This window comes from Humulus lupulus, chromosome 7 (assembly GCF_963169125.1).
Source record: "Humulus lupulus chromosome 7, drHumLupu1.1, whole genome shotgun sequence".
NCBI lineage: Eukaryota > Viridiplantae > Streptophyta > Magnoliopsida > Rosales > Cannabaceae > Humulus > Humulus lupulus.
In genome coordinates this window covers 113,159,517-113,178,832 of record NC_084799.1, presented here as the reverse complement: position 1 = coordinate 113,178,832, position 19,316 = coordinate 113,159,517, and the positions used below count along the sequence as shown (strand labels likewise).

The window sequence follows — 19,316 nt, the reverse complement described above, 5'->3', positions numbered from 1 at the left end:
AATTTGGCGCACTGCTCATGGTACGTCTAAAGAGAATTTTTGGGACCTGATATTGGAGGACTATTGTGTCGACTATTGTAATCATCTTCTCTCTCAACACACCTCAACTTTGTCATAGCAATGTCAATCGAGGTAATGTATTCACAGAGACTATAACTTGCATGTAGGAATTTTTTCATACTTGAATTCATGGACTCCCATCTTTGGTTTGTCCTCATTCTGACCACAAATTTCCCTCTTGTGTATGTTTCTGCGCATGAACGCCGACTGTGATAAGTTTTGGTGCACCATTGGCTAGAATGGAGGTCAAAATTGTGTATTAATTCCCCCCATTTTTGCATGAATTCCTCTATTGTGTAATAGTTATACATGACATCTTGAAATCCTTCTAAGAATCGCGGGTCTTTTGAAATTTTTAAAGCATTGGTACACTGGTGCCACACACTTAATCGATAAGTTGCATTTGGTAAGTACTTCAAGACAACATTTTTGATAGCTCCATCTCCATCTATTACCACAACTTTTGGTGTTACATGATTGTGGCATTCAATAAATTTTTCAAGCAACCAAAAGTAAGTTAGCTCTTCCTCACAATTAAGCAGTGCCATTCCAAATATGCAGGTCTTGAAATGATGATTGACGCCCAAAATAATTGTCAGGGGTTTATAATATTTGTTTTCCATATATGTTGTGTCAAATCCAGTAACCTCACCAAATGCGACGAAGTCCCATTGAGAATATCAATCCGCCTAGAATAGGTTGCCCAATCTGTTCTCTACGTCATATTGATATTGAATGAAGAAATTTGGATCCCTCTTTGACAAAAATCCAAATATTACAAAGCACCATCTGAATCTGTACATCTTTTCTCTTTCCTTTTGACGTGGGCGACCTTGTTGTAAACGTCTTGTAGCTGGCAAGTCATCCTTTCGTACCCACCAGACTGCATTGTCAAGTGGGAGATGATGTATGAAGTTCTTATCCCAACTTTGTTCATTGACCTCACTTGAACAACTAGGGATTCTGGCACGTAATGGTTTGATCTCAGAAATCGCAACTCATCTAATGCAGTCGTGTCATGGTTGTGCAAAGTTTGGAATTTCTTGCAAATCCACAGACCATCATCTCCCATCATTATCACTCGAAAAACTGGCTTGAGAACCTGTCCTAGTAATAGCTGTTTTTCATTTTCTCTCACCGGCCTTGTCAATTTCCATGTCTTTGCGATAACCTTCTCTTGAACATACCCATTTTCTCATGGTGATGTTCCCATTTTTTTCCTTACATCTGCTTTGCGAACGCTGAAGCCTATCCGCAAAGAGTATGTGTAATAAAATTTCTCCCACTCATCAAAGGATTCCAAAACCTTTCCCTTGACATTCTCTATCTCAATATCATTTGCAAGTTTCTCAATCCCCAAAGATTGTAGTATATTTTCCCAATTTGATGTTTCGGGCAAACTTCCTACGTTGTCCATATTTCAGTTTAATCTGGAAAAAAACCATCTTTTAGGCAATATATTATGAATAGAGTTATTGTATGTTTTTCATAGCCCATTATACATAAAATTTGACCTCTAAACTAAGTCGTTGTTTATGACAAGCTTCACATTGCAAAGGTGTGTAAAAATATGGCACAAATGTGAAATTGCATTTTCAAAATATGCTAAATTCCTATAATTTTAATTTTGCCGTATTTGTTTCCCATAGAATATGGGAGACATACTCAAATTAAAAGAAATGTGAATATAAATAACAAAACCCAATGCATTTTCAAGTGTAATATTTCTTTGGGCCTTCCATTGATGCAGAAGAAATATAAGAATAGGCCCAATAATATGAGCTATGCAATATATTGGAAATATTTCTAATACTAATGAAGTGTAGGCTTTAATAGACTTAACACAAGTTTTCTTTGAAAATATAAATTAACTAAAATTATAAATGTAACGATTTTTTGGAACTAATTTCTAAATTGACATACAATTTGAGATCTAAACTAAGTCGTTGTTTATGACAAGATTCAAAGGGACATATGTACATGTGTAAAAATTTTGAGATGTGAAAATGTTCGTAAAAAATATGGCTAGTATCTATAACTTTAATTTTCCCCTATTTGGTTCCCACATAAAATGGGGGACATACTCAAATTAAAAGAAATGTGAGTAAATAACAAAGCATGATGCATTTTGAAGTCTAAGATTCCTTGCAACCTTTAATTGGACCAGTTTAACTATAAGAATAGGCCCAATAAATTGAGTTAGCCATTATATTGTAACTTTTTCTATTACCCATGAACCGTGGGCATTGATTCGAAGGGGTCTTGACAGGGCTACCTATGGGTAGAAGACTTTGTTGCATGTAGTATTTTGCTTTATTAGAAAAAACAGCCACCCTCACCTCGTTTCGATCATGTGTTACAAGCCAACATGCTATCTTGAGCCGCTCCCACTGGAGCAAACTGCAAGGGCCCATTGATTAAAACTGTTAATTTTAGAGGTAACACACAAGTAGATGAATAATTAATTTTAATAAGTACATACCGAAGAAACACATTAATCTCGTTTGAAGAAGGACTCCATAAACCTCATGACATATACTCTGCAATCGTACCCATTGTACTGCTCTTTATTGAAACTTTGAAGTTAGAGAATTGGAAGTCATTTTGTTTATGTTGCTTTATCTCGGACTTGAACAGGCGATCCAGATTGCTTAGCTGAAGTGGAAAATTTTCGTGGTCATGAGAAATTGAAAAACAACATTTAAAAGGATTGGAAAGAGAAGGGTGTTGGGGCATATTCTCACCATCTCTTTTGTGGCTTTAGTGTTAACGGTTTTACTTCTGGCAACAACGAGGGGGTCCCAAATATCAACACACCTATTGATTATATTCAACACGACTATGAACCAATGTTTAAAAATCTCAGTGACCAACACCAGTACTAGCATCTAAGAATACATCAAAATTAGATGACAGTGATGTATTCATTAGATTATCACCATTTAAACAGCGGGGATATTGTCAACTTTAACAAATAAATTTTATTAAAGGGTTAGGTTTAATACAAACCAGTTCACAGAAGGAAAACTCCCCAAAGTGCAAATCAGCCCATTTCTGGCTTACGACATAATCTTTCACTAGCCTCCCTTTCCCCAAGTATGCCTCCTATTATATTCACGACATTGTCAAATTATCTCATACAACACGAAATAGTCAACATAAAATGTGGGTTGCATTAGCGGTAATGGTCTTTAAGTGAATTCCTGATATTTGAGTGGGCATATACCAAATGGTAGGCGTATGAGGAAGCTCATGTCGATGCCTTTCCTCGTGTGTGAAGACCCGAAGAAAGCAAGTAATGATCTAAAATCAAGAAACCACAATGCAAATGTTAATAATCAAAGTAATGACGTCAAAAATAATAAATCCACATGCATTAACAACTCACATCGCCAGAAATGTATTTTTCGAGAATCAAGGTGTACATGGAGCTCCTAAATAGTTCCTTCTTGCAAAACTTGACCAGAGTGTAGCTGAGATGAAGGAGACAAAGAAAAAATAAAGGCACATTAATAATACAACGCTAGATAGTATTTAAATTGATTTTATCAATTGAAATGGTATAACAGTCAAGTACAGGAATTTTTACCTCCACTCCAAGTATGGGCTGAACATCCATTTGGCAAGCTTCATCACCTCAAGTAGGACGGGCACATCCAGGTGAAAAGAGTCCACAAACTTTCCCCCCGAACTAGAGAAAACTTCATTGGCTTTCTCACCATAAGGACCTGTTTACTCTACTAATTTTGGTTTTGGGGAATTTGATTTTGTGGGTGTCCTATCCCCTTCAACATCGATGTGCGTCAGATCATGCACTATCCTCTCAATCGTAGGTTGGGTATTCTCTGTATCATTTTTTTTATCACTGAATCCCTTTTTTTTTTATTAAGTCAAAATTCTTTTGTTTTTTTCCAACACTCTCCACCTTACACTCCATTGTGACTTTGAATCTTTAACCATAGCATCCTTAATGATATCCTCAACATACTCTTTTTTTGTATGTTCTTCAAGCAGGCTGGTTGTAATGGATAAAGCTATTTCAGTCAACTTTTGGTCTAAATTCTTCTACATTGCAACCGAAGCCACTTGGACGTTAGCAAATGTTCTTGTGGTAAAGTGAGTATGCATTTTCTCATTTATGTCAACTCATTCATGAATGTGCCAACATCCTACTTCAGAGTGCTCACATCTTGCCTTAGATTGTCAACGTACATACAACATCGGGGGGGGGGGGGGGGGGAATTAGAGGTATCAATAGTGGCGGTCCTGACCCCCTTAACAAGCGGAATCGGCAAAAAAAGAAGAAGTGTTCTTGAGCAATAACTACAAAAATATTTGCATAATCAAGATTAGCACATCAAACAAATGTTTAATTGAAAGAAAAAAAACAAATACATTATTCGATTGGAATCCTCCAGAATTTTGAAGCCACTTCTTCACTTGATTCACTTGGCTGTTCGTTTAGAAATCTATGCAAGGAATGGTTCAATCACTATAACTGGAGTCAACGTGATCCAAATAGAAGAGCTACACCAGAAAATAGTAAAAAGAAATGTAAGTTTCTATACACTGCCTGTCCAAAAATTTTACTCATAAATTGAACAAGAAAAAGACAAATAAGATATCTGGAGAAAGATTAAGCATCCAGACAAGTATCTGTACCCGCCCACTTGGAACTTCCTGATGGACTCCACAAGGAACTGCACGCATAACGTGGCCTAGTTCTTTGGACGCTATGGAGATATACCATGTATGTAACGCCCTAAACTCCAGGGACCGTTACGATGTTCCTTGTAAACAGTGCTAAACTTGCTAATCGAGTCATTTGGCCAAAAACGTGTAACTAAGTATGATTAGCGGTTTAGGGATTAAAATTTTGGTTAAGATATAACGTTTCATTAGAACGTTTACTGTATACATTGGGATCCCAAAAATATAATTTAAAGGTATATTACAAGAAAATATTTACAACCAGTCGATCTAAGCGGCAAAACAGGGTTTAACCCTAGTTCCTCTTCAAACCTCGGGCGTGGTGGTTGAGCAGCTGCATATGTACACATCATCACCTAAGCTCTCCAACTCAAGGATGGTCCAGTTTTCTTTTGCCTTTACCTGCACCACATAACACCTGTGAGCCGAAGCCCAATAAGAAAACTTATATATGCTCATGATCAGTAATAACATGTCATCAAATCATAAGGCACATGCCTAGCAAGTATAGCCCTATTCAAGCAGGCAAACAAATTCACGTAATGATGGGTATACAGGATAAAGAATCATGCCCTCCTGAATGGATGACTATCAAGTCAGTCTCAATCAGAAAAGTGACTTAACACTGGTGGTTTCGGTAACCATACCGGGCTTATAGCCCTGAGTAGAAGAGTGACAATTGTAGAAGTCACTAAGGTGGGTTCCGTTCCTTTTAGCCATGTGACGATAAGGTCACCGGGGCTTTGTAAATAAGTGATCCTTTCACTAGCTTATCAAGATAGGTGCTTGATGAACTAGTCACCAATATAACCTATCGCATGACCATAGAGTCACAACCATGGGATTTCACTCCCTAGCCACGTGACACCATCACCTAGGCCTTTGGCCCTGGCTTTGAGTAGCTAGTCCTAGACTAGTCAAGCGCTTAGAATTTTCATCGACCTTCGGGTCGGTCCAGCATTAATGCTCCTAGAGTCATTCAACACTGATATCGATTAGATCTAATCTTTTATTGACCCTGCGTTCATGGCGCTTATGTCGTTTTTGTAACGACCTGCAATGCCCCGGATTCCCTATTATGGTTAATGGCTGGATTAGTAGGCCGGGAGGGCCATAACTGTTTAATTATCCCATTAGATGTGTTTATGCATGTTTATGAGAATTATATTATAATAGAATGTTAAATGCATGCATGTGAGTCCACATTTGTTTACAGGGGTATTTCGGTAATTTGGCCCGTGGAGGGTATAATTGAATACTTGTTTGTCTGATAATGATATATTGTGAGACCACATTATAATGTGGATTGGTTCGAGTATTCCGACATGAGATGATCTTTAAACATGATTTATCGGTTTGGTCATAATAGGTTTGAGCTCGGGGCTCGGGGTGAGTCTCGGGGTGAATTTAAAGGTTATAGCGTTACCAGGGATTTTAGGGTAACGGGTTATGAAATATTGGTGTTCGAGGATATTGAGATTAGCGGGAACTGGGAAGCGTTAATTATGATTAACGGGTTAAGCTAGAAGTACCAATTTTTCCCTTGGGGTGACTTTAGAGGCTTAAGATGACTTAAGGGCATTTTGGTCATTTTAGGGAGGATTTATATGATGTTTAGTGGTTGAAGGCTGTAGAATAAAACAGAACAAAAACAGGGGTTTGCCTCTCCCTTACCTGTACCTCATTTCCTTCATTGCTCCTTTGGTGGTTTTGTGTTCTTGGTGATAATTCAAGCTAGGGAAACTTAAGGGCTGGGTTGGAGACTTGTGTTAGCTTGTGTGGAAGGTTCAAGACAAGTTTCAAGGTGAGTTTTGCCATTAATCACAGCTGGTACTCTGTTTTTGTTTATAGTTTTCAATTCATGTTCTTGATGTGGGAAGTATGAATCAAAGGAGGTTTTTGGTGTTAGTTGGTTGGGGTTTGGTGTGAGTGAGATAAGGATGTTGTAAGGGGGTTTAATTACATGTTTGGAGGAGGTTTTATGATGGTTTGAGGGGCTGATTTGAGAGAAAAACGCACAGGGGGAAAATCTGGTTCGTGGGTGGGCTAGTTGCTGAACTGGGCTGGGTGCCGCGGCACAGCTTTTGTGTGCCGCGGCCCAAGCGCGTCTGGCAGATAGGGCTTGGGGGCGTGCCGCGGCACGGCTTTTTGGGGCCGTGGCCCATAAGGCCAAATTTTGCTAAAAGTGGTTTTTAGCTTAGGGATTCAAACCATAGGCCTCGGGGTTGGACCTAGTACCCGGTTGGGTAGTATTTGAGGTCTCGGGGGCTGGGATTTGGTTTGGGAACCCTCGGTTATCATTTTTATTGATAAATTCTATAATTTGGTTATGACCAGGTGACCGTCAAGGATTTTAAAGGTTGATCGTTCTCAGGGGTCGTTCATATAATTATTCTCACTCGAACCAGAGGTAAGAAAACGGTGTTTGAGTACAGCTGCACCCTGTATAGGTATATGACATGCGTGGTATGATACTTGAGGCATGTTGGTTGATATATGTGGACATGGATTGCATATTAAATGCTGTTGAACGTTGTTACCTATTTGAGACACTGACTAGTCAGGGACCGACTCTAAAGTCGAGAATCACGCATTGAATGGCTCTATAGCATTAATGCCAGACCGACCCTAGGGTCGAGAAACTTACAAGCGCTTGCCTGGTCTACGACCAGATGATTATAGCCAAGGTAAATGACCCCGGTGACTGTCTGTCACAAGGCTAAGGGACGTTGTCCATAGTTTCGACTCTAGAGTCGTGAGGAAGGTTATGTTGGTGACCAATCACCATGCACCTGTCCTGATCAAACTTATGAAAGAAATCACCTATCAGTTAAGCCCTGGTGACCCTATCGTCACATGGCTAGAGGGAGCGATGCTCATTACTGTGACTTTTGGCTATTGTCACCTATTCGTGGGACTGATAGTCCTGAGTGGTTATTATGAATGTTGTTGATATTACATCATGTTTTATTATGTTTTCTTGCTGGGCCTTGGCTCATGGGTGCTATGTGGTGCAGGTAAAGGAAAGGAAAAGCTTGGCCAGCCTTGAGTGGAGAGCTTGGGTGATGTAATGTACATACAGGGCCGCTTGACTGCCACGGTCAAGGAGTTCTCAGAGGGACTAGGGGTTTACCCTATTTTTGTCGCTTAGGCCGGCGGGGATTGTAAATTTGGAACTGTAGCAACTCTTTTGTATTACGAACTACTTGTAAACATTTTTGAAGGCTCATGAGCAGTTTATTTACTTAATGAAAAGTGCCCTTTCCTTTTTACTGGTTTTGCACCTTAATCTGTTAATGACACCTAGATCACATTTTAACCAAAGGACTCGGGTAGCGGGTCAAATTTCCGGTTCACCGTTCACCGTAACTGTTCTGGGGTAGCCAGAGCGTTACACGACCCGGATTTTCAAGACTCGATAATGCAGAAATATAAATGTTTTCATTTAACAAAATGTCTCAAAAACCCGTATAATTTTTAAAAAAAAAAGTCTTATGGCCATACTTAACATTTAGTTACAAACATATTTTACAAAGAGTAGAGTGAGCCTAGTTTAGGAAAATTACACAACATTTCCAAAAATAAAACGGCTTCCCAAAAGGTCAGTCCACATGTACATTTGCAAAGAAGACTCCATCGCTCACTGCTCTGCCTTGCCCTTGCTCTTACCTACAACATGAAACAACTAGGTAAGCGAAAACGCTTAGTAAGATCAACTTTCAAACAAAAGCATGTAGAGAATTAGGGTTCCGGACCCATCCGGACCCTACACAATCAATTTCAAGAACGCTAAAGTGTCCTGACAAACTTATGGTCATGTCTGATAACCAATGATAAATTATATTCATAACTAGATAAAATCCTGCACTCAGAAAATCCCAGAACAAGCAGATATATTATATCACAACTATATCTTATCAACAATTATATCCCTGCACTCAAAAAATCCCAGAGCAAGCAGATATATTATATCACAATATAATTCGAGACCAACGCTCTACAATTTCCAACAATTCAGGCGTAACGCGCCCTCCAACATAATTGCTAATCTGTAAAAGAGAACCGAGTCTCCACACTAAGATCTAGCCAATAAATATCTTCATCAAGGGTAACTATCATGTTACCTAGGGCATTGCTACTTATCCAAGGGTGTAATCGAATTTACACGGTTTTACGGAGACTTCTATGTTAATCAGTGGTGCTTGTGAGCAGTTGCCCTAGGGTGTTCAGCCTCACTCAATCTTGGCAACCCCTAGTAACTCTAGGCACTCTCACTGAATGGCCAATATTCACGGCTGCTATCCGGGAATAACTTATCAGAGAACTTGCTCGGGTTCTAACCGTTCAATGATTAAGTAAGCATGAGGGCCCCTAGGTCCCATTTATTTTGGCGCCCCTAGGTTTAACCAGCTAATCCTCACGTCTTGGCAAATCGTCGCGGTAATGAGCTAGACATAATGAAATCAAGAAGTGTGACGGGGATCAACCGTCTAGGATATGAAGGATATCTACCGTTCATATTTTCTAAATCAGCACTCACTAGACTAACGTCTCTAAGCAACTTTCTATGACAGTCTATATATGTGCATGTATCCCTATACTAACATACAAGACAATAATCATTTCATGTTGCAGCCATACAATATAAGTTGACTTACTTTGAGTCCTTAGCGCTCAGCAGGTTTTCACCCTCCAACGTTCAGTCCAGTTACGCTCAGCCAATACTGTAGTTATCCATACAGTATACTCGGATTAATTATGGCACTCATAATTCATTATTATTATTTTGGGCAGTTTGGTCATTTTAATAAAAATCATTTGTAAGGATTTATGATCCTTATTTGGTTTTAAACCTATTAAGGAAATTCATACAAAATATTTGAGACTAAACCCTAAGTCTTGGGGAGACCTATCATAAGGTCTCGATACGTAGGCTTGGGTATCACAATGGTATTTTCCCACAATCCGCTAAAATTTTTATTCTTTCAAGGTATCGCTATTAACCCGCACTTTCGACAAGTCGGTTAAAATATGTAAGATTTTAGCCGATATTATATCTAGAAAATACTAATAAATTCCTTAAATATTTTTAAAGAAAATAAACTCTTAATTTTTCCCTTTTATTTTTCTTAAGGTTTTAATCTCTAAACACCGTTTTAAGAAAATTGCCTAATTTGTCCTAATTAGGAAAACCGTTCAAAATTTCCCATCTTGACTAGTTAATTTTCTAAAATCAATTAATCAATTTTACTTACTAGAAAAATCATTCATTTAATTATTTTATCAAAATATAGTGTTTTAAACCATCTTTTAATTTATTAACTATTAATAAATTAAATCTTTTATTTTTAAAAATAATAAAAATTCTTTAATAAAAATAATTCACACTAACTCAAAGTGGTAATTTTAGTGAAAATATGTTTTCAAGACTTACCAATTTATATCTTGAAATAAGCAAAGTTTTAATTTTTACTTTAAGTTCCAAAATCTCATTTTTACACTAAGTGTAAAAAGCCTATTTTTCACATTTTTAACTACATACTTCGTTAGTTCATAACTAGAAATTTACTTACCCAATTGTTACAAAAATTTTCCAATTCCATTTTTGGTACTCCATTTAGGTCTTTGTAAAATCTTAGGTCAAAATAAGCATTTTTGATTGGTGAAATCATTTTCCAACAATGAGGTAAAAATGACCTTATTTTCAAGTCCTTATTTTTTTCTTCCAAACTTTGACAGTTAATAACTTTCAAACCATTCAATATTTTCTTACCAAATTTTACAGTGGAATACTAGGTTATGCCAAAAATATGTCCACAAAATTTTAGAAAAAACTGGGTTCATTTGCCCTATACAGTGGCTGTCCAAACATGGTTCCGAAAATAAGAATATGAAAAAAACAGTTTTTTACCTAAACTTTGAAATAGCATAACTTACTCATTTCTAAACATTTTTTAGTGTTTAAAAAGCTCAATTTTATGCACTCAATCTCAACAACATCATAGTACAATTTAATTTTACAAAATCAATATACAGTGACTGCTTGACCCCTTGGAAGTCACAGCTCAAAACATGTTTTGTTTTAGGGTTTCCTACAAAACCCTTCGGGGTTTTGGTTCCTATTTTCAAAAATCAATACACAAGCATCATAAAAATTATAAAACAACTACCATAACCTTATTATATCACCAATAAGAAACTTTAAGCATTAAATATACAAAATAATGCTTAAAACTAAAAACCCTACAACAAAAATCATCAAAAGTAAACTTTTTACCTCTTTGGTGTTCTTGCTTAAGGTTTGGACCTTCCTATTAGCTTTGACTCCTTCAAAACCTTTCAAAAAACCCTGACCAACTTCCCCCAACAACATAGTTAATTAGCTATTTGAAACTCTATGATTAAAACTTTACAAAAATCTAGATTAATGAAATTTTACCTTAAGGAAAACTCTTCCTAGACCAAGACTTAGCTTCCAAGTTTCTTTGGTGTTCTTGAGGTTGAATATTGAGAGAAAACTTTGAGAGAGTTTTCAAAAAAGATGATAGATGAAAGAGGGAGAGTGAGTGGTCGGTTCTATGGGGGAGGTTAGAAGAGTTTATACAACTCTTTAATTAACCTAAAAATACTCAAGTGTTTTACCCACTTGCATTTATCCCCAACATTTAAATAAATGAGATTTAAACTTAAAAGTTAATCAATTTGGTCCACACCATTTCAAAACATCACATAGCTGGCCACCCATTGTTATATATGTGATAATTTTTTTTATAAAGGTTAATAATTATTTCCTAAGAAGAAAAGTCCAAATTGACTTTCTTTACATTTTTCACTCTTTTTAAGTTTTAAACACAAAACTTAACACTAAATAATTAAATTAAATGTCTTTCACATTTAATTTAATTAATCACACAATACAATTTAACCTAAGGTCTATTCATGGAATAAAATTCATTGTTTAGGTAAAATTATGCATTTAACACAAAATACCCTAAAATTTCCATTTTCTTTTAAGTTTATTATTTTTGACCAAACTTTAACTTTTATGAATGTATTTTATGCCCAAAATATATTTTCCATAGCTTTTCATTTTATTTTTTGAGATTTTTACCCGATCAGGGTTTTTGTGTCGGTTTAGGACTGAAAGTCTTATCTTGACTTTTAAATCACAAAATTCACAATTTGGCTAGCAATAACTCATGGAATAATTTCCAAACAAATATAATATTATTTAAAATAATATTCTTAACTCGGGGACAAAAATCCCTTCCCGAGTCGTTTAAAGGTACCCGAAAACGCGGGACGTTACAGTTTTCGGCTTTTAGGTCAGTGATGCGCGACTAGTGCCGTCCCTGACTAGTCAGTGCCATACACAAGTAAGCAATGCTACCAAACATATATCATATATCAAATATCTGAATATAGGGCATTCAACATGCTTACTTAACAATTTCTACCATAATTAGGATCGTGCATAAACACATAGGCTCAAGCTCTTAACAATCTTATATTTAATATTCATAGCATGCCCTAATCACATGTTTCTCGTGCAACACATGCATCACATTTAATCACTTGACATGCCTCAACAATAACCATACATGTCACTTTTAAACATCCAACCTGCATCAAGAATAACCATGCATGTCATATATACACAGGGTGCAGTTTTCTTACCTTTGGTCCAAGCACAGGTTACCGATAAATGAGCCACAAGCACGATCCTTACTCCAAGCCTCTAGTGATAACCTAGTCACAACCAAAAATGGTGATCCAATGAGTTCAAGTTCTAAAATCAATCCCGAAACCAAGACTTAGCCTCCGAGACATCAAACCCCACCAATCCGGGTAGTAGAAATGATCCCGAGGCCTAAGGTTTGAGTTCCCAAGCTTAAAACATCATTTCGCCCATAAATACCCTCAAGCACCGCGGTCCCAACTCAATGACCTGCGACTCCCAACCAAAACAAGAAAACCAGGGGCAAGCGTCGCGACGCCCTACACCTAGTGTCGCAGCCCCCAGAGCTCCCAAAGACTTCCACCTGCTTCATCGAGCTTGGGCCGTGACCCAACCTCGGACCAGCCATTTTTCTCCGAATTTAACATTTTAAAACCTCCCAAAAACATATCCAAACATCTCCAAACTCAAAAATCAAAGTTCCCAAACATCCCCATCATCCAAAACCCATAAAACCCAAGTCTCAAATTACCCAAAAACTCATCAAAACACAAAGTCCAACTCAAGCTTAAAAACTTTAAAACTTAAAACTTGAATTACCTCCGATTGAGTTGTTTCCAACTAAATCCTCCGGCTAATAAGCTTCTAATCTTCCATAGGATCGCTATGCCTTGATCCTCGCTTGAATCCAAGTCCTAGAACTCAATTTACCTTCAAAAATGTGATTGGGAGGCGAAAATGAAACTTTGAGGGAGAGAGAATGTACAGAACGTTCTTTTTATTTCTTAGAAGGTAACTTCAAGCTTAAGTAGCCTCAAACAAATCCTAACGCTCGGGGTCCCGAAAACACCCCCGGGGAGAAAATAGTCAAAACCTCCAGAATTTCCCCGTGATCTTACTAACTCCCAATTTATCACCAAATATTGATTCTCATTACCCAATAACCCGGTAATACTCTAAATACCCATTGACTCACTCCAAGTCAAGAATAAATTCCGTTGTGACTTTCCCACTAGCTTACCTCCTAGGATCGTCTCGTGCTAGGTAACCCTGACATAACCAAATAATAATAAACCACCACACACATATCACATATATACCAAATATGCCCGAAATGGCCAAAATATGAAAATCACTCAATTACTCAGAAATGGGTTCACATGCATATTTAATACACATAAACATGCATATTATTATTTAATAACACAATAAATCAATTATGGCCCTCCCAACCTCCTAATCAAGGTCCTAAACCTTATTAGGAAATTTGGAGCATTACAATGTTACACCTTCATGTAGGAAGCACTAACTTTATTTCCGGCCATCGGACACGGAATACTGTCGATGCATGCCAAGGAAAATCTTGCAATGAAGAGGTTGTCGGTGTCTTGTGACTCCTTCAGGTATTTCTCCAGCTTCTTCAGGCATACGCTACATTCTTTTCCCACAACAGCGTTCACCAAATCTGTTTTAGGAAGTGGGCTGGTCATTTTAATCTTTGTTCCCCCATCTTTTATATTTATCACCCTCTCAAAGGCATCATCGTTGATGTCGAACTCCTTGCCATATATGCATATCTTGTTATCGGTCGTGCCCACGTTCTTAACCAACCATTGAATTAAGCTACTATTAGTGCTTAGACCATCATTCCTCATTAGAGATCTGAATCCTACGATTGCAGCCACCTCCTCTTGTTCCGGCGGCATGACTGACATGATTCAGCCAATTCTATCGGATGAGCATCGGGTGATGATGTCCTCAGCCTTTGACATTCTCTCATCCCCCGATGCTGCATCTGGACTTTTTTCTCTTACTTTTTCGGGACGATCAGTCTTCGAGGTGGTTCCTTTTTTTTTTTTGGGGGGGGGGGGGGGGTTACAATTTCATCTTTCTCAGTTGGATACAATAGGTGGTATGTGTCTCTGTGGAAACTTTTTCAATCTCATTTAATCGTGTAGAGTCTACTTGAATACGACACAAAAATAGTAGCTGTCAAAATAGAAATCAATTTATGTTGTAAATATTCTTGACAACAACCTATAAAGAATGTACATATTCATTTTTCACAAATTTTACAACTTATCAAATTCAAAATTAAATTACTAGTTCAAATATTTATGATAAAAGTAGTCTTTAAATTAAAAATTAGCTTTATAACCAAATTTAAACCACAATTCTAGATGACCATCTAGAATAATCGATTGGAATCTAGAGAGTACATTACAAAAAATTCAAGAAATGGTGCAGACTAACAGCTGCGCTAGAAACTAAATGTAAATAAAAAAGGGTACAAACAACTTTTCTCTCACACACAATTCTCCATAGAAGAATATGATCGATTATTGAAATGCATATTAATTCCAATTGCAGCAATTGGCGAAATGTACAAGTCTCATCTCTTAGTATATAGTCTCATGAAAATAAAATTATAAATCTCCCAGTTTTCAGACAAAAACCAAAATTAACAATAATTGTAATCTTATTAGTTGAGAAGAAAATTAGTTCCCTTAAGAGTCACAAAGTATTTTCTTTGCATGTCTAGGACAGTTATGGAAAATTAACTCATGGATTTCTCTACCTCTCAATATGCACACTCTAAACTAGCATGGAAAAATAAAAGTTAGATTCATAGATCTTAAAATATTGATCTCCAGAAAATAACAATTGCTGCTTCATTATATATTGATTTTCATTGACGTGCTCTAAGTGTGCTCATAAATAGGAGGAGCCTCTATATTTTGTTTGGAACCAAAAGTTTCAGATATTGTTTGTCTGCTTTTGTTAAAGTGTAAGGTCTTTTTTAACCACCCACTTTCACAACCAACTTGATAGCTATAAGTATAATTGGTGTATTGGCAAACCTTTCCATATGCATGCTAAAACACTCTTGTTAGGAAAGGTCATAAAACAGTAGATATGCCTCTTGACAGTGATGTTTTCCAAGCTTTTCTTGGCTACAATGACTCTCAATAGGTATATGCATTTGTCTATCTATATATTTTTTAAAAATGAGTTTCAATTCTTAAGTATTAATTTTGCCTGTATAGCTGTTAGTTTATTCTATATGGTAGATTTGAAGCATTTTTATATGCTTGTTTCATTAATTTAATTATATTTTAATAATTGTTCAGAATGAGAACCAATCATTATTTAATTGTAACGCTTTAGTTTTTAAAGTTATTGATGGTTTCCTTTCCTTTATGATGTTAGCTTTTCTATTTGAATAAAGTTAAAGGATTTGACTTAAAATTTAAGAAATTGTTCTTATGGTTTCATTGTTTGATGGCTTGAAATTAAGGTTCATATTACATTAGGATACTAACTTGGAAAGACATTGATAGCTAATGTTCATGGGTTACAAGGGCTTAACCAGGTTCAAGTAAAGTGTTTTAATCTAGTAAATTAGCAAGCAAAAGAAGGTTGTCGAGAGTGGCTTTTCTTGTTATTAATAATACTAAGTTCATTTTCAGTTTTTATACTATTTGAATTTTTATGGTCAATGAAATTGAGGACAACTATATTTGCAACTTAAGAGAGAAATTAGAAATGGAAATGTTTATATTTGTTTTAAAAGTCCTATTGTTCTTTATCTATGTGTACTTTTTGTTGGATTGGTAGTTAGTAAATGATTTGGATTTTGGTGCTTTTACATATATATTTATGATTTGTTGTTCTAAGGAATCATCTTATTCAATTTTTTTGTACATATATCTCGTTTCATTTCCTCTAAAATGAAACAGAGACATTGATTCTTTCTTCTCATGGTAAATAGCTTTTTGTTTGCAGGGATTTGAATTGTTGGCATGGGTTTTTGTTCTTTCTTCATCTCAGATCATCTTATGTTGGTTTTGAGTGCTTTGACTGTAACTAGCAACTACACATATTTATATTGGTTTTGAGTACCTTGGTTGTAATGGAAATTTGAGAAATGAGTTTTCTGTGAAAGTTTTATGCTCATAATTTAGCTTCTTGGACTAACATTATAACTATTCCTCCAAGGGTTTTATGTAACTCAACTAATTAATGGTCACATATTTATATAAAAATTATTCTCTTTTTTTTTTTTAATGTTTTATTGCTTTTCAACTGCATGCTCTATTGTTTTTTGCTAGTGCTTTTCTAATATTTGACTAGTTGTGATAATTCAAATATTTATATACCATTGATTCACTATATCCTCACAACCTCACTTCCTAGTACATTTATTATCTGAACATTACCATCTTTTTCAGAAATCATTTACAGAATCCAAAATATTTATGAGCAGAGAAAAAGAGATTAATTCAGGTTAACATGAAATCAACTCTAAACTTTCTACACTCCCTTGCCAAAGAAACATTCCACAAACACAGGATATTCTTCCATTAAAATTACTTTTCTTTTAGACCACAAAACATATCCCAAGGTTCATGCTTCTAATTTTATTGAGCATAATCACTACCAATGAGATACCGAACATCTACTCTGGTAAACAAAATCTAAATCCTCATGCAAAATCTTCCAAATTCACGGTCAATATATTATGAAACAACCATTTAACTACAAAATCATCTAATTTCAATTTATAACCCAATTCCCATTCAAACAATCCCAATTCAATAAATACTAAAGGGTAGAATCCCATCCAACCAGATTTAAGCCATAAATCTAGATGACCATCTAGAATAATCGACTAGAATCTAGATAGTACATTACAAAAAATTAAAGAAATGGTGCGGACTAACAGCTGTACTAGAAACTGAATGTATATAAAAAAGGGCACAAACAACTTTTCCCTCACACAATTCTCCATAGAAGAATACGATCAATTATTGAAATGTATATTCAACAAAAAAATATTTCTCATGTTTGGGCAATAAAATCCTTAATGTTATAATCAATGAGCAAGTGTATCTAGACTGCATTAGTTTCTAAATAGTGCATATTAGTAATTTAGTACACATATTTCCAAAAAATATGCAGATCATCATACTATTATTATCCAAATTCTAATAGTAGAGCATAACCCAAATAATATCATATTAACAACTACTTAGTGATAGTTAACTTAACCTAAAAAGAAAAATATGCCTTTTGGCACTACCAACCTAAATATCATCACGAGATTTCAAAACTTCGGGAATTTCAATGTCTTCCTTCTTTACATCATCCCAAATGTACTGCAAACGGCTCACTTACTTGATCTTCCAATATATACTACAAAGAATAAAGGAGACGGAAATAATATTAGGAGCAGACACCTATAATGCATCAACACAAACACTTACATATTATACTTTTAAATCATATTGAGAAATTTATTATCATTATTCAATATTAATAGTGTGTATAGTTCAGGCTCAAATTATTCGAGAGGCAAATCACAAACTTAGTCTGCAAAATTTATATATATAACAAAGGAAAACCATATACTTTTGAAATAGCAGGATATTTAAATAACAACATAGACTATTATAACTGTGCCATTGTTTCCCTCAAGATCAGTATTATTATTCTTATTGCCCACATTGGATGCTGGAAAAAATGCTGAATTTTTATATTCATACATATATAATAGATAATGTAGAAATAATACATTATAATCTGTTAAATAAGTGTACTGTATAAGTAATAGAGTGAGTGGTAGACTGAGAATTAAAGGTCTAGATATAAAAATAATGGGATAGCCAGCTAGTTTAGCATCATCCATATTGGGACATGTCGTCAACATTCCTTAAATAATTTGCATAATGCATATGGAATTATTCATTTATTTTTATGAAGGTATAGTAGTATATCATACTACACTAATAAGTTTAACAGTAAAGTTATTGAGTGGGTGAGTGGTGCAGGATTCAAATTTCAATTCTTGCAAACACATTTGTTTAAATTAAAAAATGAAATTCTACACTCCATACCAAGCAAATGATACCATTAGTTTTAAAACAAGTATTGGCAAGTAAAAGTATAGAAAATTACTACTCCAAACAACTTGGTTGGATTTTTAAAGGAAAAAAAACCCACAAATTCCCAAATGCTTCCATCAGCAATGCCCTACATAAAATCCATAAATGTATCACTCACAAACACTCAAACATAACTATTGCAGTTGAAAATATGAAACATTAAGGATATCAATAAAATAATATTAAAAAACATGAAGCATGCATTTCCCCCTTAATTAATTTTTTTAAACTCTTATATAATTGGGTTTCGAACTACGTATATCAATACAGAAACTCACATCTGTCATGCTTTTCTCTGCATTCTTCGGCACAAATTTCTTCTTCTTTTCTTTGATCGACTATGCCTTTCACCTTCAAAATGGGTCTCCTCGATTTCAGCTTCAAAGTGAGCTTCCTGGGTTTCAACTGAAAAGATGATAGGTGAGGGACTTAGTTCACGGTTTAAGGTAGAGAGAGGAGAGTCATGGATTGGTGTTTGAGCTTGAGAGAGGAGAAAGTGATCGAATGAGAGAGTAGAGAGTGAGCTGAGTTTTTACTTGAGAGAGTAGAGAGTAGAGTTTCAGTGAGAGAGGTGTCTTTATTTAATATATATATATATATATCAAATACCCCAAATAACCGGTTGCTCCCAGTGGTTTGAACAGCTGCTGACAAAGGCTGCCATTGTCAGCCACATTTTTTTAAACAAAAGAGTAACCCCAGCCGTTGGATTAGATCCAACAGTTATATGTATTTCACGGAACGGTCCCATGCACAAAACTGAATCCCTTCCCATATATTATAAAGTATGATGGTATATGCGTATTTTTCCCTCTAACCTCAAAGCCTATTTTTCCCTCAAACCAAAAAGCCACTGTACTTACTCTATTATTGATGTTGAATAGTGGAATTACATTATTTTGATGTTGCACAAATTTGATGCA

At 35.7% G+C, this 19,316-nt stretch overlaps 1 protein-coding gene and 1 long non-coding RNA gene across 2 annotated transcripts; both read right to left on the bottom strand.

Annotated features, from left to right (window-relative positions):
- Positions 1-835: 835 nt before the first annotated feature.
- LOC133792085 (protein FAR1-RELATED SEQUENCE 5-like) lies at positions 836-1,477 on the bottom strand. Its single transcript, XM_062229994.1, has 2 exons — positions 1,286-1,477; positions 836-1,231 (listed from the first exon to the last, which is right to left on the bottom strand). Exons 1-2 carry the CDS (start codon positions 1,475-1,477, stop codon positions 836-838), a joined length of 588 nt encoding a protein of 195 aa, XP_062085978.1.
- A 12,859-nt stretch (positions 1,478-14,336) lies between these two features.
- Positions 14,337-18,930, bottom strand: LOC133789856 (uncharacterized). The gene is made up of 3 exons (XR_009873740.1): positions 18,672-18,930; positions 17,536-17,644; positions 14,337-14,437 (listed from the first exon to the last, which is right to left on the bottom strand). It is a non-coding gene; the product is annotated as an uncharacterized LOC133789856 (long non-coding RNA).
- Between the last annotated feature and the right edge of the window lie 386 nt (positions 18,931-19,316).

Coding starts and splice junctions, on each gene's coding strand:
- LOC133792085 (XM_062229994.1), bottom strand. CDS start 1,477: ATGGACAACGTAGGAAGTTTGCCCGAAACATCAAATTGGGAAAATATA. Junction 1,232..1,285: donor TCAGCGTTCGCAAAGCAGAT/GTAAGGAAAAAA, acceptor GTTCAAGAGAAG/GTTATCGCAAAGACATGGAA.